The 26,166-nt window shown below is 38.0% G+C and overlaps 1 protein-coding gene across 1 annotated transcript in view; it reads left to right on the top strand.

The window, feature by feature from the left end:
• Nucleotides 1–26,166, top strand: part of eIF5B (eukaryotic translation initiation factor 5B) — a 39,400-nt gene extending 13,234 nt beyond the window's left edge. The window contains exons 5-9 of the mRNA XM_064685197.1: nt 1,118–1,194; nt 4,129–4,324; nt 6,745–6,852; nt 20,958–21,119; nt 25,909–26,166. Coding sequence (XP_064541267.1) covers nt 1,118–1,194; nt 4,129–4,324; nt 6,745–6,852; nt 20,958–21,119; nt 25,909–26,016 — 651 coding nt within the window. The 3' untranslated portion in view covers nt 26,017–26,166. The remainder of the gene's footprint in view (nt 1–1,117; nt 1,195–4,128; nt 4,325–6,744; nt 6,853–20,957; nt 21,120–25,908) is intronic.

The following is a 26,166-nucleotide window of genomic DNA, read 5'->3' as shown; positions in this document are numbered from 1 at the left end:
ACACGTTGCGACCGCATTTTTAATGAAATCAACAGCGCGAAGGCAGTGAAGGAAGTTGGCCCAAAATGTAAATAATAGATGTGCATAAGAACGGAAGTTGACCGGAACGTGCAGAACTAAAGAAGGGTAGCAACAATAAGAAATAAAATGAAGAAAAAAAAAAACAATAAAAATAAACAGCAATTATCCAATTTGTAATTTCAAGCTGCTATTTAGCCATGCAGACACGAACTCTGAACAGTGTTGGCAACTGCCGCAGCTGAATACAGTGTTAATATTAGCTAAAAATAGCTGAATTATGATATGAATTGATATAAACAGGGTTGTATTTGCATATGTTTTTGAGATTCCAGCTATTTACGGCTGATGACGCTGAAAACAGCCAAGTTTAGCTAGAAAATAGCTGATCTGACAGCACTAACTCTTCCGCTGACTGATCTTGGTTTTAAAATGAACTCTTTAAGAGCGCCTCTCAGCCATGACAACAACCCTTGCCCTGACCTCACGCCTCGTGCCTGTGGCCACCTTTAGAACGTGAAGTGCTGACGTCAGCAATTTGTCTGTAGGTGTCAGTTTGCTGGCAACTCGACCTTTTACCTTTTGCACCCGTTGTCGTATCGATGTCGTTCTGTGCGTTTTATCTAATTAGCTTTGCATCTGCTATTACGCATTTTCTCTCCGCCCACTATTTTTGCGAACTTTCCAGCTGCGTGGTGCGTCAGAATTTGAAATTCGATTATGGTTGAAGAGAAACGCTTTGATTGTTTTCGCAAAATATTGTCACATTTTTGTTATCATTTCCGTTGGCCGCATTTTAATAGGCATTTATATTCAGAGGTATTTAACTTCAAGCACGTGCAAATATAAGTCGGGGTATAGTCAAGATAGGACTTAAATACACATAAACTAAAAATAATAGACTAATAAAATGGAATATGTGAAACAAATATATTTTGTAAAGCAATTTGTATTTGTTCAAGAGCTTTAAATTGTGTTAAAGAAACGGCATTAAAATCGGCTTAGTTTTAATTAGGTTCTGGGAGGTCTAGGCATAAATCATATCTCTTGTATCTGTATCTGTTACTCAATTGTATCTGTATCTCTGTCTCTTTTACAGTATTCCGCCATACGCATTGGGCCCGTGGTCAAGCGTGATGTGATGAAGGCCTCAACGATGTTGGAGCATGAGGCGCAGTAAGTAAACGACATAAACAAATATATGTATGTATATATCCTTAACGATTTCGACTCTAAACCGGCATTTACAAGCGGGCCACATATCATTATTATATCAGCTCTGGCGACAACATTGTTGCCGCTGCATCAGCCCAGCCATTCGACAGAGAACAATTCAATTTTATTGCAGCTTAACTTTATTAACACGTCTCTGCCCCCACACCCAGAACAAAAGACTTATAAACAACGGCAGCGGCTCTTTGAAGAGCCTCTGATATAGCCGACACGAGCTGTGGCTGCCCGGCTACACGGCTGCCCGGCTGTGGTTGCTTTGGGTTAAGTGATTCATTTAGCGGCAATCAGAAAATGCACTTTCCAGCCAGGCTCTCGATCCTCATGATTTATTATTATGCGAGATACCCTTTAAATATTTGCCTTGACGGCGGCTTTATCTCATTAGAGTCGCTTTTGGAGTGAAAATGAAATGCCAAATAGCCGGCGGTTGCACTCTCTGTCGCAGCGTCTCCTTGACTGCTAATGAGAAGTTTCCAATTGCAGCGGCAACTATTTTCGTGCTCTGCTTGGCAGCAACAAAGCGACGCAGATACAGATACAGATGCAGATGTAGCTACAGATGCAGTTGCAGTTGCAGTTGCAGATACATTCACAATTCGTTCGGCCCACACAATTCTACGGGCACAACGCTCAAATTACTGCGTCACATGCAAAACAACAACGAGAACTGCAACAAAACAAACAACAAAAAATAGAAATGAGCGGCTTTCAGATACATTTGTATCTGCATATCTACGCCCATGTAATAGACGTGGCGTTTCCGCTGCCGAACATATCCGGCCCTTGCGCATGCGCAGCCATTTGAGTTATTTATGCTCTGAAAGCACTCTGCTGCCCCTCTCTTTCCCCTCTCCCCTTCAACCTCCCTCTCCGCCTCTGTACGAATGCGAAGTGTGTTTCAAGTGCTTTCGTGTGTCGCTTGCGCGTATCTTGCAGATACAACACGCTCCCCCACAGTCTGGCGCAGGCAAACGGGCAGGCTATAAACTCAATATTACATTTTTACTATGTGTTGCCGTTTATTTATTGATGATTCTTACGCGCACGGAATTTTTAACCATAAAATTTTGCTTTTTACGCTGCAGGTGATCACGAAATTTGTTGTTGTTGTTTTTATTTTTTTTATTCGTTATTACTTTTTTAATTTTTTAAGTGCCTGCCCAGCCTGACATCGTTGATGGCGACTCCGTCCTTGGTTGTCCACATTTATCTTGCCACAAGCATAATAAAAATCTTTAACTGACTTTATGGTAACTTTTACACTGTAGGGCAACATAAAACTTTAACCACCCAATGCGAAAGATCAAATAATGAGAGTTCATTTATTAATTATTTGTTTTTTTTTGTTACTTATTAAAACTGAATGCTGTATGCGAATAGTTTGAAATAGACTATATAATTTACTTTGCTGTATTAATATCAAGAAATCAAAGAAAACTGATCATCGTCTTTATCATGCATCCCATTCATAAGAAATATATATCCAGTCAAAGCTCTTCCATTGTAAATCCATATCTTTTATATTTACTTAATGCCTGCTCTATCAACATCAAGAGAATGTGTAGAAACTGATCTTTCTCTTACTTTGGACTCTCAATCACATAGAATATTCCATCAATCACAGCTCAATCATTGCTATACCTACTTAAGCTAAATTAAAAAGGTATGCAAATTTCTTCGGACTTGTATGGATTTTACTTAATGATTGTTCTTTCATCGATTCTTTTGTTTTTCTGATCTACCATTTACTAGAATATCCCATCAATCATAGTTCAATCATAACTACTTTTCACCGACTTTCACTACAATTGAAATAGTTAAAATATTTCTTGGCAATTATATAGGATTTTTTTTTGTGATTGTTCTATCAATATTATATAAAGGAAAAACTGACTCTACCTTTTGCTGATCACCAATTAACCTTAAATATTCCATCAATCACAGCTCAATCAATACCAACTTTAACTACAATTAAAATAGTTAAAATATTTCTTGTAAAAACAATGGGATTGACTTGACAATTACTTTACGAATATTCAGAAATCTGGCAAAATTGATCCTCGCCTCTTTATGTTGCCCCATTATCCTAGAATATTCCAATCAATCAATCATTGCTCAATCGATGCCCACTTCAATTACAATTTAAACAAGTAACAAAATTCTCTGAGAACTCGAATTGGATTTACCTAATAATTGTTTTGTTAATATTAAGAAATCTGGCAAAAGTGATCCTCGCCCAGAAAATTCCATGAATCACAGCCCAATTGTTGTTCAATCTTTGTAAAACAAAGACTCTTGCCTATACATAACTTACCCGTAATTAATATAGTGTTTCATGAATTATTATTTTGAACTTTCGGTCCCGAATGCCTTGCCAAAACACTTTCGAGCAACACAACAATTTGTAGACCCTTCCGGTCGCCAATGGGACGCCGCGTCGGCTGACTCCAAACGGTGGCACGTATCGACTTAATGCCAACTGTTTCCTGTCATTGAAAGCGCACAGCAAGTTGGCCAAGCTAAGCAAACAAAGTCGTCGTCGTCGAAGAAGAAGAAGTTAGAGAAGATGGAGAACAAGAGACACCGGCAGCGTCTTTATTTCAATTATTGACGCTTCCTGGTTCTGGTGTTGGGGGCAGGGTTTAGCTTGCAACATGTGGAAATATAATTAGCCCAACTCGACACTCGCACAGGAAAACCCAAATACGATGGATAGTTTCTGATTATGATTATGATGATCTTGATTATTATTATAATTGTAATGTAACACGATCATTTGTTATACATTTAATTGCACACAATTGCCGTGGCGTGTTCATTCTCTAAACCCCAACTCCAACTCTTTATCATTCTCGATCTATGCTTGGACGCCGTCAGATATGCAACAATCTTGGCATTCGATGTGAAAGTGGAGCGCGAGGCGCAGGAAATGGCCGATTCGCTGGGTGTCAAGATCTTTCAAGCGGACATTATCTATCATCTGTTCGACAAGTTCACCAGTTACCGCGAGGAGCTGAAGCAAAAGAAACGCGAAGAATTCCGCTCAATAGCCGTCTTTCCCTGCAAACTAAAGGTGAGTTGAGATTTATTAAATATTGTCATTTATTAAATATATTGAGATATTAACATTAAATCTAGACAGAAATATATATTCATCAATTAAAACTAAAGTCTATTTGAGATCCAGCTATACCTGAGTAAACGTAGACTAATATCTAGTAATCAATTAAATTATATATCTGAGTGAATGCCTTTAGCTAACTTCTTGTTATATAACTCTATTGGTTTTACAAGATCATCTTATTTTAATTAATCGCTTGAGTAGCGCGGCAACTTAGCCCACGGCACGCTGAGCTCGAAGCTAAGGGTTCAAACCCCCGTGAAGGCAAAATATTTTTAAATATATACTCTACTCGCTACTCTGTCATATAACTTCCTTGAGTCCGCAGGATCATTTAGCTTATAAATAGTTGCTAAAGTAGTGCAGTGTGCTTAAGTCGGCACGTTGAGCATAAAATTTGGGGATCGAAGCCCCGTGAAGAATAATGTACACTGAGCTTCTTGGTCAAATATCTCTCTTGAGCTCTTGTAATCATTTATCTAATATATAGTCGCTCAAGTAAAGCAATGGGCCAGCGTCAACACGTTAACTACGAAACGATCGAGCCCCTGGAAAGGCAACATATATTTGAATATACGCTTCGAGCTTCCATGTCGTATGACTCCTTTGAACTCATGTGATCATTTAGCTTAGAAATAGTTTGCTAAAGTAACGCAGTCAGCGCGCTGAGTAGACTGTTAAAGGATCGAATCCCTGTGAAGGCAAAGTATATTTAAAATATATACTTCAAGCTACTAGAGTGTTATATGACAACTCTCTTGAACTCTTGTGATCAGTTACTCAATATGTAGTCTAGAAATTAATGTATTGGTCTAGCATCAGAAAGCAGCTACTTAGTCATATAAATCTCATCTGATTAATTAAATTAAGTATGCCCGCATAGGGTATTTAATCTGCGGCACAGCTTGCATAATATTTTCCATGTTGGTTTTGTTTTTCGTGAGCCTTGATCGAAACATAATTACGCCAAAAGCTACAGGTGTAAAATGCAATCAACTCGCTTTGTGGTTGGCTGCAAATGCTGGTCTCCAGCTAGGCCAGCTCTGCCGGCTCTGTCGGCCTGTTGTGGCTAATGATGCGTGCGCTGCCCAAGAAACGCCACTCGGCGAGCAGCGAGCGAGCGATTAAGGCCTGTCCGAGACGCTTGCATCACGTCCACACTTCCTGCTCAAATAATGTTAAAATAGCATATTTGATTTATAGCTAATCATTAGGTTATAGTCGCAGTCAACGATTGTTGTTGTCGACGACCCTAGGCTCAAGCATGGAGACCGAGTTGGCCATTCTAGCCACCGTCTCGTCTCCCACTGTGCTGTTAATTGGGCACACAGCTGTGGCCAGTTGCCAGTTGCCAGTTGGCAGTCCATGCGAGTCGTGGCTAACCTTGTTGCTGGCTGCCCCAACTGGCTGTAACAACAATGACGTTGTTTAGTTAAGTTATTAACTTGCCTCTTACCTTCTCATATCAGCTCAGAGTGGCCCTTTTAAATGCCAGCTGCAGGCGCAATATCATTGGCAACGCTCTTAAACCGAAGGCACACAAATTGCATTTATCTTCAAAACGATTAAAAATAAGCTTGGCATAGATAATCTTAATATTCGATTTAATATTAATAATGCGATTCTTTTTAACTCAAAAGGCATCTTGATTATAATCTGATGATGTTCTAATTTTATTTTTCTTCGATCTTATATATGATCAAAAGGAATTAACTAGAGCAGAAAAAAATATCATACCATATTAAAAATATTAAATTTTGGCCAAATTTCGTTTAGTTTTTGATAGACGATATGATCTGAAATGATATATGATAACAAATTCTAATACTTAAAGCCGTGAACATAGGGAATATGATCTTATTTCGATATCTACATGATGAAACTAATATTTGATTAATTTCAAGATTAGATTCTTCGATAAATTTATTTATATTCTAATAGGAGTTATCTTATTGGAATATTGTAGCCTAAGAAACAAGAAAAAGGATCCCAAAATATGATCTAATTTCAGTTTTATTTACGTGAAGTATTACAAGATCGCTTAAGAAACAGAAGATATAATCCCAAACTTTGCTTAAGAAACAGATGTGATACTGGTATCATAATATCAATATGAAAATACGATCCCTTATCCTTTTTTTCAATGGAAGATATGATCGTGTAAGGAGATCCTTAGATACGTATATAATATCGTTATGATATCTTAAACTTAAGAAACTATTAAATTCCTTTTCTTTCTCATGAAAGATAAGCTTTTATTAGAAGAACTTTGTCCCAAGAAACAAGTTATAATTCCAAATACCAACTTAGTATAAGAACTTTACATAATTATCAAACATTTTTTCTAATCTCGGTTTTCTATCCTTTCACAGATACTGCCACAATTTATATTCAACAGTCGCGATCCGATCGTCATGGGCGTTATGGTTGAGAATGGCATAGTTAAGGTGGGCACACCGATCTGCGTGCCCAGCAAAGAGGTGAGTGTGAGAGTAGTGAAGTAGACGACGAAGACGAAGTGGCCAAGCCAAGCAAATATTTAACTATTCTGCGAGAGCACCACAAAAGGCACACTCAATGGGCAGGCATTGTAGATCCATCCAGGGTCGGTTCTAACAATTGCGACTTGCCAGCGGCGCACAATGAACATCCTTGTCTTGAACGCGCCTCTTCAAAATCGTGTCAAGTATCTAGATACAAAATGTGCGTGTATCTCTGTGTGTGTGTGTGTGTGTGTGTGTGTGTGTGCACGTAAGGGCCCATCTCCCAGTTTATGAACTGCGTCATTCGGGCGCTGCTTATGGATTGGTTTGTATCCAACTCCGGGCGCTTCTTTCACGATGCCTTCCATTGTTGACACAGGTGCTCGTTGTGTCTGCTACACTTGGTATTTATTGTTTATTTGCCAATGCTCTCGTGATGCAATTGCGTTTTAGAACACACCGAACACATAATGTATGCAGACAGACATATTTACACACACGAAAACTTGTTGTATTTCATAAAAAACGAGATGGCGCAGCCAACTTAATGTATTTCATAAAAACGAGCTGGCGCAGCCAACTTAATGTGCTGATTTAACAGCTGATTCGGGCCTGAGAAAGCAACCACTTTTATGATTATCGCATAAATCAAAATGCATCTCGTTTGTTTGAAGATTAGAGTGAATTGCGAACGAGAGCTTCAATTAATGTCCTTCCGTTGCACACATGGCTTGGGTGGGGGGGGGGGGGAGGGGGGAACAGACGCTTGCAACTGGCATTCAATTTATGCGAAGACATGTCCTGTTTCCCGTCGTCAGCCCGAGAGACAACAATAACTGTTTCCTCTTGCCACAATCACAACAAAAAAAATGCAAAAAAAAACAAAAAAAAAAAACCAACAAGAACAACAACTTGAATTGGCTACTGCGGCAACAACTGCGATCTTTTTGCAAAAGGGTTCGCCCCGTTTCGTACAATCTGCTTGACTCCAGTGCCAGGGGAGCAGCAGCAGAAGCGGAGTCGGATCGCTTGGTCCCCCGGCTGCTTGGTCGGTTGTTCTGTTGGTCGGTTGCTCTATTGGTCGGCGTGGCAATCTCTTAGTCTGGGCTGGTTGGCTTCATTGGCAATTATAACTTCCTCAATTATCCAGCAGAGCGCAGCTAAGCTGTGCGCTTCCCGTCATTCATCGTCATTCTTTTTAACATTTTTCTCCTTTTTTTTTTGCTTCAGCTTTTTCTAAAGTTAAATTTATACAGATTTTCTGTGCTGTTCTTGCTTGAATACTTTAATACTCTACATTGACTTTGCAAAATACGTCCATAAAAATATTTGTAGTGCTAACAGACTGCTCGTTTGTTGCAAAGCGGTCGATAACACTATCGATAGTATTTAATTAAAATGGATTTTGAATTAGGACTTGAGCTTTTTTAATGACCGAAATACCGCTATCGATAGTTATTCAGAAATACTAGTTACAATTATACTCATTCATTGATATGGATAACTAATGTAATTATCGGTATTAGCGATTCTCGATTACCGATTATGATCGATAGCTATCGGTAGCTTATAGTGTAATTATGGATTTTAGGGATTTTAAATTGGCTCGATCATCGATGGCTTTCAATAGCTTATGTTGTAATAATCCATTTCAACAATTTCCGATGATCAATTATCGATTATTATAGAAAGTATATATATATAGTAATGATCGATTTTAATAATTCTCGACTGACTCGATTACTGCTTATTATCGATTGCAATCGATAGCTTTGTTATCGATTTTAACGTTTATCACTAATTTATTTGAATATCGATAATTTAGCTGAACTACCCTTAAATTAAAAGCAGAACATTTTAAAAAGTTATCAAAATGAAAAGTTGTCATCTTTGTAGTTCATTTATCAAGTCGACTTAGGCGCGTTCCAGTCTTCTGGGGGGATGCCAGAACATGTGAGTCCCCAATCAACTCTACTTTAAATGTGCACGTTATTTCTGCCAAAGAATGCCGAGTGTATAGGTTGTCGTTGTTGTTTTTGTCGCCAATGCTGCCAGTTGTTGTATATTTTTTTCCTTTGCCTCGCGATTTCCGCCAACTTTGCTGTTGGACTTGAAGCAGGGGTCCAACAACTTCCTTTGGAACGGCTGCTGCTGCTGCCGCCTCTGGAGCTGGCTTTTGCGCGTGCGTGTCAGCCGTTTGGTGTTTTGCCTGCCCAACTGGCTGCCAGATGGCCAGAGAGCAGGCCTTGGCCCTGCCATTGATTGCCTTTATTAATTATCTAATTAAATCTGTAATGGCAAAGTGGCTCAGCCTCGCCTCGCCTCGCCTTGCCTTGCCTGGAGACGTTGTGGGCCCTTTGTTTTTGAGCGCCGCGTAATTGTTTCCACCAAAACTTCCGTTCCCAAGCGGCATTTACACCAGCCCAGAAACCACTTCCAGTTCCCGTTTTGGTTATTTATTTTTTTATTGATTGTTTCGATCGTTTGGTCAGCTGCCTGTGCGTGCTGCAACCCTTAACCTCGGGTCAATTGAGGCTCACAATGCGACAGCCGAGTGTCAAAGTGTGCAGCGTAATTTGAGCCGGACAACAGTTCCTTGGGGCTAATGAGGGTAAATCTCGTGCATAATTTAAAGGTTCTTCGCTTGAACTAAGGGTTGCATCAATTGCATATTGATTACACTTTGCTTTGATTTCTGCAGAGAACTAAACCCAAGGCAAGGTTCACGTTTCGCCTGAGTTGAGGTTCTAGCTTCTGGTTCAAACTTTGAGTTTTTGCTTACATTTCTGTGAACCAGTTCAGTTTTTATAAATTATAACTGCGCGCTTGTCTACTGAAAATATTGCAAGTCGTAAATATTTTCATATGCAAAAGGCGCGCTATATTTGATATCTAGCCAAAATTGGCAACTGTCAAATATGGTTGGATAATTTTAAAAGTTGAGGCCTAGGCTATTTATGCTTTGTAGCTGGGCCTCCCTTTGATTATGTTCTCATTCTAAACCCAAGAATTTTTGAAAAAAATAGGCTTAGTTCCGATTTCAGTTTGGTGGTTTTTGAATTTTATGAAGGTTTTGGTTAATAGTAAAAAATGAATTGGGATTCACACTACGAACTGGTTTAAATTCAATTTGCAGCCTTGATTAAAAAGGATAAACAATTTTAAAAAAAAAAAATCGTTTCTTACCTTAAATATATTTTTAATGAACATTAACAAACGGGCTGATCTCAAAGACAATTAGAAGCCGAGCTAAATAATTGATTATCTATATCAAATCGTTTAATTTGATAAGTCATAGTTTACATAAAACCCGAATACAGTGTATTTGCTAGTCGAGTACACCCCGCTTAAGCATTCTTGCTTGTTTTTCTCATTTTCTTTGCCTGCCTGCATTTAAAGGCCAAACCAAACGGCGAACGGAAGTTGGAGGCGTTGCTCAGCGCCAAATCCGACAAACACTCGACATATGGTGTGTGTGTGTGTGTATGTGTGCGTGTGACTATGCATATACACACACTCTGTGCCTAGCTGTCTGTATTAAAAAGTTTAATAGTCTGGTTCGCTTCTTAGCCACGTTTATTAAAGCGCAACAGGCCAAAAGCACGAAGAAAGCGAAACTCAGTTGTGTAAATTCAAACGTGTTGCAGATTTATTGATCTACTTATGCAGATATCTTTATATATATATATATCGCTAGAGATAGTTTTACATTTAGCATACCCTCTTGAAAAAGCTTTAGAAGGGTATGCTAAAGATAAATGTGAATTGTAATAATAAAAATCCGCTAAGGTAATACAGAATAGTCGTGCATTTGAACCAGCGACTTTCTTGTCGTTTCTGTAATGTAGCTAAGACAATACAAAACAGTTGTGGATTTGAACCAGCAACCTCTTTTGTGCTTATGTAATACGAAATGGTCTTCGATTGCAACCAGCCACTTTCTTGTTGGTTCTGTAATGCAGCTAAGAAGATGCAGCTACAGAAGAGTCGTGAATTTGAACCAGCAACTTTCTTGTCGCTTGCTCGATGAACTTGAAAAAAATTTAAAAATGTCAATAAGTCATTAATTTATGCCAGCTGTTATTTTAAAAACTATTATGAGTGCTTGGGTAATTGTAGGTCTACCTAGGTACAGGGTATGCTCTAGTCAGGTATTTTATATTGTTTGCCTTTAATTTTGTGCAACTCTTTGCTGCTGCCGCTGATGGCTGTTACCCGTCGAGCGGGCGAGCGGGCTCCTGTCCGGGCTACCACACTGGCTACTCGTTTTTCTCCAGTTGTTTTTCTGGTGGTAGATCGAACCAGCGATCGATATCTTTAATAATTTCATTCATGCCGCGAGTCGGCGCTGATATACACAAGTGTTTGCTGCGCCGGAAATGAAAGCTTATTCAACATGCTGCTGCTGCTGGTTTTGTTTTTTGTTTTTTCTGTCTTTCTGTTTTCAGTTTTGTGTTAATTAAATGCCTCGGGATCTTGGTGGGCTGATTACTTTTTGTGTAGTAGCCGTTATCCCTTTGCCCTCGCTCGCAGCTGATCGCGTTTAATTTATGGACTGTAAAAAATAAGTCGCCCCTTTATAGCGGATATCGTAGTGCTTAACGCATGTGCCGTCGCATTGCGAGCAAAGATTTTCAATTGTTAAGCCTAAATGGACGTACAACTTCCGTTTGTCGCCTTTGGCAAATTGTAGGGCAACGCGAAGTCGTTGCGATGCACAATTCAATTCGATTACCTATTTCTATTTGCTGAAAGAAATGTTTGTATTTGTATATAGAATTTCATCACGAACTAGAATTCAATTATAGAGAGTATTAAATTTTGACTGCGAAATCGAAATCGTGCCAATTGTGGATTTCTTTATAAAAGTGTCTAGTTCCTTTGAATGATTTATAGTAAGAGCCCAATGCATTATTATCAGACAGGCGGGTCTTCAGGCAACTTTAAATACTTTATATTTATTAGCTGAGCACATAAGCTTTCTATTATAAACAATTGTTTATGTAAGGGTATCGCAAGGCGACCAACCAGCGACTTTATCAATGGCCAACTGCGTCATATCTTGGCTTGGGGTACTGCGAAGTATACGAAACAAATGCGATACGTGTGCGACAAAGAAGTACTTTGAGCATTACGACAACAATGGAAGTGACAACAACAACGAACAACTATAAAGCGCTAGAAACAGCGTTAAGAGTCGGAACAAGTAATTAAATGGAAAATAAGTTCCAGCTGAGGCGCTGCGGAAGCAGATTGCAGTCAAAGGCAGCAGCAGCAGCAGAAGCAGATGCGGGTTGCAATTTGATGCAGCAGCCGCAGCAGCAGCGCCTGCTATAGAACGGATGCGGCAGATCAGATATGAATGCTTCCGCACGTAGAACGAATAAAAGATACCGAAAAGGAGGTACTCGCACTTGAGAGTGTGTGCGTTTGTGTGTGTGTGTGTGTCTTAGGGCGTGGCCTCAACTCGGAAGTGAATGAAACAAAGGCAGCGGCAGCAGCGGAAGTAGCTGAAACCCTTGTGTGCGAGCCCAAAGGCAGGCAGGGGCAGGTGTGCCGCTTGCTTAGCCGGAAGTAAAAGTAAAATTTCATGAATGAACAAGACTCGCAGCGAGTCTTTGAGTAAAAAGCAGCAGCAGTAAATTATGCTGTTCACCAAAGAATCTATGAGAATGAACCCCTTTAGATTGGGCATAAGGGGTATAATGCCTTGGTGGAGATGTATGTAACAGGCCGTAGGAAGTATATGGTATATGGTATATATTCTTGATTGAACGAAGAGCTGAGTGCATCTTAAGTTAGATACTTGCAATACTCTATTCTAGACGCAAAATGAGCCAATAATTTCTTCAATATCAACTTCCACTTCCATAATATCGATGAATATCGATTTTGAGATATAGTTTTTTAAAGCATAACTCATAAGTCATAAGTGCTAGATACATCAAACTTGGTTTGTGGATTTTCTTTAAGTAAATACACTTAATAATTATTTCATTGTTGATTAACCTAGCCCCATTTCCCCAAAAGTTAAAAAAACTCATTTCCAAGGGAAAGTCTATTGCTTTCCGCTGGTTTCAGGGCATTTCTAGTCGGGCACTTGTTTAGGTTCAAATTAGTGTGTGGGCGCATTCAATAACAGCAAAAAAGAAAAACAAAGATACGTATCTGAAAACTGTATCTATGTATATAAAATAATAAAGCGCATAATGTAAAGTGGAGCAAACAGACCATAAAACCAACAGCAATAGCCTTTATTATTGCTAAAGCAAACCATGAATGAAAACTAAGTTAATAGAAACCATAAAAACGAGTTTTATCTATATCTATATCTATATCTATATCTATATCTAAATCTTTATTTTTATCTATATCTATATCTATATCTATATCTATATCTATATCTATATCTATATCTATATCTATATCTATATCTATATCTATATCTATATCTATATCTATATCTATATCTATATCTATATCTATATCTATAACTATATCTATATCTATATCTATATCTATATCTATATCTATATCTATATCTATATCTATATCTATATCTATATCTATATCTATATCTATATCTATATCTATATCTATATCTTTATCTTTATCTTTATCTTTATCTATATCTATATTTATATCTATATCTATATCTATATCTATATCTATATCTATATCTATATCTATATCTATATCTATATCTATATCTATATCTATATCTATATCTATATCTATATCTATATCTATATCTATATCTATATCTATATCTATATCTATATCTATATCTATATCTATATCTATATCTATATCTATATCTATATCTATATCTATATCTATATCTATATCTATATCTATATCTATATCTATATCTATATCTATATCTATATCTATATCTATATCTATATCTATATCTATATCTATATCTATATCTATATCTATATCTATATCTATATCTATATCTATATCTATATCTCCATCTATATCTATATCTCACTCTAATGCCCAAAAATCAAAATGAACCAATTTCTTTTTTGGCATTTTTCACTTAAGCTAAACATTTTGCACGTAACTGTAAGTGGAGCTGTATTTGTATCTGCATCTGTATCTGTGCATCTATGTATCTGTATCTGTATTTGTATCTATTGGTGTGTTTTGCTCGCTCGCCAACGTTTCATTCATAAAAATGCTTATTTCCTGTTGTTTGGCTAGGCGACCGCCTAGAGCGCTTCATGTTTCGAGTGTAGTTTGCACAGTCATAAAAAACACACACAACATACACCACACACACATACGCACACACACACTAAAAGTCGTTCTGGCTAGCGATAAGATAATAAAATCCGCTTAGATACGCGCTTTTTTTGCGCTCCGTCTGCCTCGCCTTGTGTCTCCGTGCAGCTGTATGTGTATCCACATATATATCTGCCTTTTATATATAAATATATACATCTATATATATATATATATGTATATAAATTTTACTATGAAAATGAATAGCAGCAACAAAAGAAATTAGCGTAATTAGCAAATTACCCGCCATATACACTTTTTTGTGGCTTGGAATTGACGTCGCCGTCGCCCGGTCGCTCGGTCTGTCGGTCAGTCGGTCGCCTTCAACATCGTCGCATTTCAGTTTCTTGGCCGGATATGCTGAATTTGCACAAAAGTCGGAAAATCGCATAAATACCTATTCGTTGGAGCATTTCTCTGTATGTGTGTGTATCTTTTTTCTGTGTTTTTTTTTTTGGTTACACGCGCTGCCAAAATAAATATACTTAATTGACGTTTGTTAATCGCAACGAAAGATGATGTGGGGCGGCACGGACTGTTGGTCGGGTCGGGTCTGGCCTGGCCTGGCCTGGCCTGCCCTGGCCTGGTCTGGCATTCTGCATGCCATACGCTTTTGGCCAGAACGAAATGTACAGCAGACAGCGACGTCAGCGTCGACGTCGACGTCAACGTTGCTGCCGCCCACGAGCAATTCTTAAAGTAGAACAATAAACCAAAAAGGGCTGACAGTTTGTCTAGCTCGGTCGCTTGGCTCGTCATGTGGCCAATTAGTCAAGAACTAAGCGTCATATCAAACACATGCTCTCAACAGATACAAGAGATACTTGTAGACTTGTAATACATATAGATAAATGCTAAAAGTATTCAGATAGAGGTAGACACAACTGCACTACCTACGATATCTATTAATAAATAAAGTTATTGTTTCTATTATGGCCATAGAGTTAGCTCGTTATTGCTTGAAAAACTAAAAAGTTTTGCAAACAAAAGTTCACTTTTCCTCCCATAAATAGTTCCTAGAATATAGAATATTAAGAAGAGAGGGAGGGGAAATCGGCCAGTGATTTCCAGGAGGACATTTTTATAGTCTGTCCGGCAAGCTATGCAAGGGCAAACACAAAGTTATATATTTATACTATATATTTAAAAGGATCTCTCAAAATAATTTTAAAGCCGAACGGATGGTAAACAAAAATGTTTCATACGAACATTTTTAGCGATTTTTCCACACACAAAACACCGTCGAAGCGTGCAGCTTCATCTGTAAAAATGTCAGTCAGTCAGTCTGTCATTCACTCAGTCATTCATTCAATCAGTGAGTCAGTCTGTCATTCAGTCAGTCAGCCGTTTACACAGTCAGTCAGTCATTAAGTCCGTCATTCAGTCAGTCACTCAATCAGTCAGTCATTCATTCAGTCAGTCATTCTGTGATTGAGTGAGTCTTTCATTCAGTCAGTCAGTCAGTCAGTCAGTCAGTCAGTCTGTCAGTCAGTCAGTCAGTCAGTCAGTCTGTAGTGGTGTATAACCATATATCAGATGAGATCTATGTCAGGAATGGTAAAGGGCCAAACATTAAAATCGGATTACCTAAATGAGAGAAAGCGTATACCTTATTCTTTCAATCATCTCAATTTCTTCTAAACTTCAAATAAAGCGAAATCAAGCAACATATTTGCTGATGAAAGAAATCCCCCGAAATTCCGAGCAGCACCTATTATAGAAGGTTACTTGGGAGGGGGGTCGCAAAACCTTGGACTACTAAGCACTACCGAATGCAGCGTGGCATTGAACTAACCGCTGTTAACCTTGAAAAAAAATAAATAATAATTTTCTGCTTATTCACTTGCTATCATGGTCAATCAGTCCATTTTGTCGGTCAGCCAGATGGCCAATGGGGTTTTTCGGCTTGATTCTTATCGGTTCTATGCAGTTGCCGCTTATCAGAATAAGTTGCTTTCCCGTTGTTCTAATTAGTTTATAGCCTTTCATTCAAGATTGTTTTGCACTTGGTTTGCGTATTGATTGATGACTGATAAATCTGTATCTTTAAGTGTTTCCGATTTGACAAAAGAACAAAAAAGAAAACAACAGACTTGAATGGGCCGTATACCTTATCAATGGAACAATCTCTAAAATCATGAGTTGTTTTTGTGGCCGCGCTGATCTTGGCCACTGTTGACACTGTTGGCTGGTTGGCTGGTTGGCTGGCTGGCACTTTGCAGCACCCACCTGAGTTGATACTTCAATCTGAAGCCCACAGACTTCCTGTGAGCGAGTGAAAGACTTTTGTGCCCTGCCACCTACGAGCTTTTAATGCTCTTGCTCTTGTTGTATTTGTTGTTGTTGTTGTTGTTTATGTAGTCAATATGTGGGCGTCGCTGCATTCACAGCGGATGCTAATGAGCATGACTAGACTTATGCCTGATTGCTGGGAACGTGCCGCTGCTGCTGGCTGTCCGCTCGAAAGGTGTTGTTGCTGCTGCTGCTGCTGCTGCTGCTGCTGTTGACAGCCCTCAGGGGCGTATTGCCGAGGCGTTGCAGATGCGCTCTGCAACAGCAGCTGCTCTTGGCCTGCTGCTGCAACAGTTGCATTATTCTCATCTCTTGTCAGTCCAGCATTGAGCGGCAGGCATGTGGGCATATGTGGCAGGCACTTGAATTTAACTGATCAACTGATGAAATGCCAACACTTTGTGCATATTCGAGAACGAGAATTTCTTTTAAGTACAGCAAATAAACTTTAGTTGACAGAACTATCGACTGATTGAATCGTTTGGTTGAGTTTATCGTTAAGTTTTTATCACAAGCTGAATATTTATTAAATCAATACGGACTGTCGAATTGTTGGTTAAAAATATCGATAGATTTTGTAGCACAAGCTAGACTTAAATTTGTGGCCCAAGAACTATCGAATCTTAGTTTAAACTATCGATAGATTTTCTAGCATAAGCCGAACTAACCAATTTAAAAGAACTATCGAATCTATCGTCAAACTTTAATTTGGTCCTCTAACATAGAAGACCATAGATCAATAGAAGGTTGAATAAATCATTGGTTGACTTTGACTTTCTAAAGATTTTCAGTCAGAAGATTAACTTAAATTTATGGCCAACCAACAAAGAATATCGAATCTATTATTGTTTTAAGCTATCGATAGATCAGAAAATAAACTTTGTGATTTCTGTTTAATTAGTAAATTTCCCCTAGTTATAAGAACTATCGAATCTATCGTTAGTTGAAACATTCGATATATTTTCTAACACAAGTTTAACTTTGACTTGTGGCTCTTCAATATAAGACATATCGAATTTATCATTGTTTAAAACTATCGATAGATTTTCCATCACAAGCTGAACTTTACTTTGTGACAATGCAGACAAACCAACTTCAAATTAATCAGTTAAATTATCCAACATATAAAAAACATTGAGTCTCTCATTTGTTTAAACTATCGATGGATTTTCTATTATAAGCTGAACTTGTGGCTCTCCAGCATCTAATCTATCTATCGAGTCTCTCATTGGTTGAAACTATCGATAGATTTTCTATCACAAGCTGTACTTTCATTGTAGGGAACCTTAACAAAACCTTGAATAAATGTCAAGTATAGCTCCACGTCCAAATCGTATGCCACGGGCTGCTTTGTTGTTTGGGCCACAAATTCATTAAAAATGCATAGAAACTGTTAATCGTAAAAGTCCAAAGTTCTGCAGCCAAAAAGATTAAATATTTGAAGAACTTCAGAATTGAAGAAGTGAACTTTTTATTGTTGTTGTGGATTTTTGCAGCTGCGCAGCTGGGTGAGAATTCTGACGTTGCCAAAGTTGTCAGCGCTGTGATTAAAGCTAAAGCCAAGCGCATTCAACAGATGTTGTATCTTTTTTCTTTGACACATTCACTCTCTATATCTCCCTCTCTGTCTCTATCTCGCTCTCTCTCTTTCTCTATCTCTATCTGAATATCTCTGTTTATCTCTGTCCTGCTCGCTCGGAGGTTTGCTGTGACGGATGTCGCAAATTTTGGCACTCTGATTTGTCTGTGCATGACAAACACACACAGATACACACACATACACAGACTCTGCTTTTGTGTGTGTGTGTGTATTTTTGTGTCGAAATGCCGTAATTCTCTCAGCCGGCAGCTAATTTAGTGTTTCCTGCTGACAACTGCAGTTTAAGCTTCAAAGACAAAAGCAGACCATGACATGATAAAGAAAGCAAACCGCAGAGAAAGGCACAGAGAAAGAGAGCGGGAGAGAGAGTGAAATTAATTGCGAGAGTTAAGTTAATTACAACAACAACAACAGCAACAAGTACGCACAATTTGCGAAACGATCCATGGGCTGTATCAAAAAGTTCTAGTATCTCTCATAAATTGTACAATAAATGTTGATTTTGTACAAACAAGCTGGCAGCGTCTCGTGTTTGTTGTTGTTCTTGTTTGAAAATAGACGACATCCGGTCTGTACAAAAAAAAAATACATATATATATATAAATCATATTTTTAGATAAACGTTGATACACACACACACACACACATACACAGCAACACACACCAACACACACACTCATTCGGTTCGGCACGAGCTGCGCATTGCATGATTGAGTTGCTCTTTTGTCATTACCAATCATATTTTGATTCGAAATGCATTTTTTGGTTTAGTGTTCAGATACACTTATATGTAATTATGACCCACTTTCAGATTCCCACTAAACGAAATTGCTTTAGAAATGTAATATACATATGTATATGCCGTAATACAATTGTGCTCTAGTTTTTCAAAAGCCCAGTATAGGAAAACTAAATGTTTTAATAAAATAATATCTTTGGTATACGTTTCATTTGTCTAGTTGAGATCCAAGTTCTTTAAAAATCATATAACATAGTTCTTTAGAATCTTCACAAAGAGATAAAGTTCTCATTATACAAAGTTAGGTAGTTTAGGAAAAGCCAAAGAATGTTTTTGACTTAAAATAATATTTTTGGCATAAATAAGTCTAGTATTCTAGCTTAAGTGCTTATAAAGAAGAGTCTACTCAATAAGTTGGTCAATGTGCTGGAAATTTAAACTAGAGCTCAAATTCCACATCGATTTTGATTTATTTGCTTCGCTTAATCAATATCGATATGTAATCGATATCGATAACATTTCAAGCATCTGCCAGCCTCTTGTCATATTTATGCGCTTCTGGTGTGGCAACACTGGCAAAAGCATGCAACAGGGCCAAATGTTAAAAGAAAAATTGTGTGGAAATGGAAATAAATTAACACATTTAATGAAAATTCGACAAGCGGACTAGAACCGAAAACGGAGCGTATGAGTAATCAACGACAGGAAATGGTGACAAATGCGCCCCTCCGCGCTCTATGTGTGCGTGCGTGTATCTGCGTGTGTGTGTGTGTGTGTGTGTGCGTGTGCGTGTGTGAGTGTCTCCCTATGTATGTAAATGTGTTGTAGCTATTTGCACCGATAGCAACAAGCCAAAAAAGAGGAAAAAAAAAATTTCAATAATTTATTTGGTTTGAATGAAATACGAACGAAGCGACGGGCGACGTGGCCGCCATTGGGGCGCCCACAGGAAACGTTGACGCTGGCAGCGCAGTCGATGCCAGCGTTGGGTTGGCAACAGTTTCCTGTGTTTAATTTGTTGTTGTTGCTGTTGCTGTTGTCGCTGTTGTTGTTGTCGCTGAGTGCAAACGAGTTACGACAACAAACATATTACAATTTGGTTCAATGACTTTGCCCAGCGATAGAGACTGGCGAGTGGCGATGGGCGACTCGACGCGACGCGACGCGTACTTGGTTGCCCCGGGGGCGTTATCTAACCCACTGTAAACACCCATTTAGCCAAAACACCCACAAGCTCGTTTATCAGTCGTGCTGCTGCTGCTCGTCGTGGCAGTATTAAGGAAATGGCCGACGCCGCACAAAAGGCTTGCGCCAGATGTGTTGATAAGACTCAAGTCGTTTCAGTTTTAATACCCGCTCACAAATGCGAGCTGAGCATATTGGCTTTGCGCCATGTCCATTCGTTTATCCAGCTGTCAGCATAAACTGCATTTTGATCGGCCCTTTTCAAGCAAGCGTCTTACAGCTTGGAGTGCGTTTATATTCGTATATATTATATATTCTATATTCTATATGCTATATTCCATATTCTATGTATATTCCATATTCTATATTCTATATTCTATATTCTATAATCTATATTCTATATTCTAAATTCTATATTCTATATTCCATATTATATATTCTATATTCCATATTCTATATTCTATATTCCATATTCTATATTCTATATTTTATATTCTGTATTCTATATTCTATATTCTATATTCTATATTCCATATTCTATATTCTATATTCTAAATTCTATGTTATATGTTCTATATCTCTATATTTTTATATCTCTATTTCTATCTATGTCTCTATATCTCTCTCTATCTTTATCGCTATCTATATCTCTATCCCTATCTCTATCTATATCTTTCTCTATATCTATATCTCTATCCCTATCTCTATCTATATCTTTCTCTATATCTATATCTATATCTATATATACATATATCTGGCGGTTGAACTTGTATTCTGCAGTCGTTTGCACCCGCTCATGCTTGTTTTTTTTTTTGTTACCATTTGGACTCTGTTTTTTTTCTTTGAAACTCTGGGCTTAGCGTGCAATTATTTGTTGTGCTATCTGTTGCGCTGCGAATCCCATAAGTGTGCCAACAAATGCTGGTGTTTTTCCATTAGTCATAAGCCCCACTAAGCCACACTGAATGAAACTCTATTTCTGTCCATTTGCAGTTTGTGGACATTGGCATAGTCACCTCTATCGAATCGAATCACAAGCAAATCGAATTTGCACGGAAAGGTCAAGAGATTTGCATCAAAATAGAACCAATTCCCGGCGAATCACCAAAAATGTTTGGACGACATTTCGAGGCGGACGATATGCTCGTGAGCAAGGTAAGTTCTAGAAATATCACTTATCGATTATGCATAAATTGCATATATATTTAAAACTAGGTGTTTGTATGTGTATGTGAGTATGCATGTGTGTGTGTGTGTGTGAGCGTGTGTGTGTTAGTGTATGCATTCATTTATGAATATGTATGCATGCATTGTTGTTTTTAAATACCAAAAATGGACCAAGCTTATTTGTCGCTGTGCTGCAAATTTAAAATACCGAATTTCTACCAGGAGCTCTACTCCTCGATTCTCAAGAATTCAAGTAGGCTCTGCAGTTTTCACGCTAAGCTAGTAGTGTAGTGTTTTTTTGTTTTGGTATTTTTTATTTTTATGTATGAACGCATGTATGAATGATGTAAATATATATGAACGTATGTATGTACATATGTATGAATGTATGTACATATGTATGTAAGTACATATGTATGTATGTACATATAGATGTATGTATGTACATATGTTTGTATGTATGTATGTACATATATGTTTGTATGTATGTATGTATATATATAAGTATGTATGAATGTACATATGTATGTATGTACATATGTATGTATGTACATATTTATGCATGTTCATATGTATAAATGTATGTGTGCATATATGTAGGTATACGGACATGTATCCATATATGTACGCATGCATACATGTTTGCATGTATACAAAACAAACCGTGCACATAAGGTAACTACAGAGAAAATTGCATTTTTCATTTTCTTAGTTCTTAGGGTTTGGGCTGTGCGTAGATCACCAGATCAGTCAGTCAGTCAGGACAAACAGTTTTATATATAGAGATTCTTGATTTCTTATTGGGTAGATATATATTTAAACTTGCAAAAATGGAGCTGAATAGCTATATAATCGATTTAAGCGGATTGTGGGATAAGATAAAATAAGGATAAAATGAAAGATGAAATATCCCGTCAGACTCTAAGCTGATTAACGATATAGTTCCATAGAACTCCGTTTTCAAACAGTTCTATTGGATCTTTTTGATATAGTGCTCTGTTCTAATATCAAAGCTGGTAATTGTTGACATTGATTAAGGTTAATTGAAAAACCAAAAATAGTTGTACTGACAAGAATTTAATATACCACGCGATAGTTCCTATGGGCTGTAAACGATGTGTTTATCTCCAATTGCACCCGAATTACAACCTTACTTTTATTAGTGGGTTTTTACACCGAACCCATCAATTGGCCCATCTAAAACAGGCAATTGCTAGATAGAGACTTGCCAATCGGAGCTGTTGCTATTGTACCCGGCACCTGTACCCAGCACCTGTACTTGGCACCAGGTGCAAATCCCCTGCCCCTTTTTACTATCAGCTCCCTTGTGCGCTACCACTCAGCGCTGGGAGCACTTAAACTTTGGCAGTGCGCCATTCGCATTCGCATTCGCATTTCCATTGCCAACTTGGCTTATCAAATTACATGGCCAAGTCGTTTAAAGCGCGAGGGGAAGCTCCGTTCGGAAGGGGGCAGGGGAGGGGCTTGTTATGTGCCATATAAATGGCATTAAAAGGTCTTTGCAACTTCCGCTCCGGCAAATGGCTAGCAACATTATTTAATTAATTACCGAAAAGGAAAAAAAAACAAAATTGAACTAGTCGGGTGTGCTCGACTAGCTGATACCCTGTGCCCAGCTAACGTCATGAGTCGAACATTCTATTACTCTACTTGTTTCCTTTGCCATACAACATTCATTGTCCGATCTGTTTAACATTTTTGTAGCTTTAATATGGCACCCAAATGTGAATAAATACCAAGGCTCTTTCTCAAAACATGGGTTTATTAAAGTAATGTTACGAAATCGATACTTATCGATATTAGATTATGTTGCAGTTATGTTTTAAAGTCGATAATTATCGATGTAATGTCATGTTACAGTTATATTCAAAGTCGATATTTATTGATACTATGTTATGTCACAACTATGTTTTATAATCGATATTTATCGATAGTAAGTGTTGTTATAGTTATGTTTTAAAATTGATATTTATCGACATTGTCATGTTACAGTTATGTTTTACAATCTATATTAATCGATATTATATCATGTTACAGTTATGTTTCAAAATCGATACTTATCGATATTATTAAATTTGTTTCTGGCATTGATACTTATGGTCTATATAAATCGAATATATATCTCCTTCTGCCTGTTGAAGACAACAGCACATAACGAGTATGTCCATATTCAATAGATACAGGGTATAACAACTATGAAGCTGACGTCAAGCGAAGGACACTGGGTGTGTGTTGTGCTGTGTTAGCTACGGGGAGGGGAGGGGGGGGGGGAAGATGGGGACTGTGAACTTTTCAAATCGATAATGAACTTAATTTTCGCGCTATTTTAGTGGCGCTTATCAATGCGGCGGCATCAATGACGTCAGCAGCGTTGGCTGTCAGCATATTGAGGAGGGGGCTGGAACTGGGTTTGGGGCCTTAAGAGTCGTTGGGTAATTGCTCATTGAGCTCCACTTTGCAGCGAGTTTGATTCAATTAATTTGTCGTAAAAAATTGTTTGCCTGCCGAGTTGGGTAATCAAATTTAGCCCGCAACATGTTGTAAAAACAAAAACAAAAAAAAACACAAACATACATCAAAAGCGCTTTCAAGGACGAGGCACAGTCTCTCTCTCTGTGTGTGTGTGTGTGTGTGTGTGTGTGTACGTGCCCATTCCGCTCACTTATATCTATTTACAGCCGCTTTGCTATTTTTAGCGCTCAATGCCTTTACGTGCTATCAAAGGGTATTATGTCATGGCTGACCTGATCAAAGCAGGCGCCTTCTGCCCAGCCACCCCAAGAGCCCAGCCCAGCTGGAATTGGGGCTGGGTCTCGCTGACGTCACGTTTCACCTTCCACGGCAATGCACTTGCTGCTGCCCCCAACGTTCATTGACTTCTGACGTTCTAGTCGTCGACGGCGTCGTCGACGGCGTCGGCGTCGTCATCGCAGCAATAACCCAGTTTTTGGTCGCGCTGTTTTGGGTACTCACTTGACCCAGTTGCGTGCAACGGGTTCAGCTTTTGCATTGTGCCCGGCTTTGACTTTTTTTTTTATCCGAGATTCTGACGCATTTGGCGACCCGGTTCGCCGACTGCAACCCAAATACACAAATACCAGCGTGGCTTTTAATTTTTAGACAAGGTTTGAGAGCCAGCTATAAATAGCTGAAATAGCTGCGGTGTCAAATATAAAAATAAACCCAATTTGAATCGATTTTAAAAATATTTAGCTTGGGTCGAAATTTTGTCTCTATTTTTAAAGAGTCTTAAGGTTTATAGCAAAAGGTCAAAAGTTAAATCCGTAAATCTACTGCTTAATTTGCATAGTATAATATCGATAATGTTATCGATTGCCTGAAAAAAATAGATGAAATTAAATATGAAAGTTGATATTGAGACAACTTGAGACAGCACCCATCCGGTTATAAATCAATTTAAGAAAACTACTGTTTTATGTACATGAATATTACAATTATCGATCATGATATCGATTGTTTCAAATAAAAAAAGAAAAAGTATTATGTACAAGTAAATGTTATCAACTTGAAATAGCGCCCAATCCCGCTATGAATACATTTTGAAAATCTTCTGATTAATATGTATACATAACATAATATCGAAACTGTTATCGATTATCCGAAAGTAAATATAAAAATTGATATTTTCGAAACATCTCAACTTGAAATAGCACCCGTTCCAATTGTAAATAAAATATAAAAAACATAATTATCGATAATGTTATCGATTTTCTGAAATAGAACGCGAAAATTAAATTTAAACGTTGTTGGATACATCTCAACTTGAAACTGCGCACAATCTTAAAAAGTTCTGCCTTATTTACATACCTAATATAATTATCGATAATGTTATCGATTGTCTGAATTAAAAAGAAAGGTGAACTTCACTTGAAATAGCACCCAATCCATGTATAAATACAATCTTAAAATGTTTTCGATTGTCTGGAATCGAAAGAGAAAATTGCATATAACAAAAGTGCATCTCAACTTGAATTCGATAATATATATTATATGCCCGATGAATATGAGCCTAGCTTCTGCCCAGCTCATCAATATGCGTAGCCATCGCCCCTATTGTCCGATACGTCTATAGGTATATCTTTTATCGGGCATTAGGTATGCAGCTCTCCATATATTGAACGTATTGTTGTGCCTGGGCAAATTAATATGCAGCTGGCAAAAACTTATAATTAAATGGAAATGGAAACTAAGAAATGCGCACAAACGGCTGCCATTCGAGCGGGCTAATCGGCCGGATGTAAAGAACAATGTCAATGTGTTATATAAGAGCTTAAACAAACAAGAAGCGAACACCAAAATTGGAGAATGCAAAAGTGTTTTATAGTTTAGGGAATGATTGGACGTATTTATATAAACTGTGGATAGTCACGAACAACTTTCGTTCGATTCGCAGCAACTTCTTGACTTGGGTTTGAGTTCCGGAAACCTGGAAACTACAGTCCTGTAGCTGAGCCTTGCTCAAAAGTTTGCCAGATTGAACTAAATTAGTTTTGAAAAAAAAACATGGTAAGTTGCGAATTTAGGTTTGTTTCCTTTTGGGGAAATCTTTTGATTTTAGAGTTCGGTTCATAGAAAAGAACCAAAAGGAATTCTCGGTGCGAACTGGTTCGTCTTAAAACTGTCTTCCAGCTTTGTTTGTAGTGGGAAGCCTCTTATTTTGCTTACCAAACTTTGTATTTTTTATATTATTTATTTATTATATTAACAATATCTATAAATTGTTGCATTTTTGCAGATCTCACGCCAGAGCATCGACGCCTGCAAGGACTATTTCCGTGATGATTTGATCAAAACCGACTGGGCGCTGATGGTGGAGCTGAAGAAGCTCTTTGAGATTCTCTAAATGTTTGCCAAAATATCATATACAAAAAGAACAACAACAACAACAACTGCAAATGCAACAGAAATTTTATGCTTGCTTTATGTAACTCAACTCTTTAACTACAGACTGCTTCAGCTGGAGACACGGTCGACTTGTCCCTATGCAAAATAA

Source organism: Drosophila montana, unplaced genomic scaffold (assembly GCF_035044405.1).
Source record: "Drosophila montana isolate Dmon_TW-CO22-7 unplaced genomic scaffold, ASM3504440v1 contig_3029_1, whole genome shotgun sequence".
NCBI lineage: Eukaryota > Metazoa > Arthropoda > Insecta > Diptera > Drosophilidae > Drosophila > Drosophila montana.
This window is presented reverse-complemented; position numbering and strand designations above follow the sequence as displayed.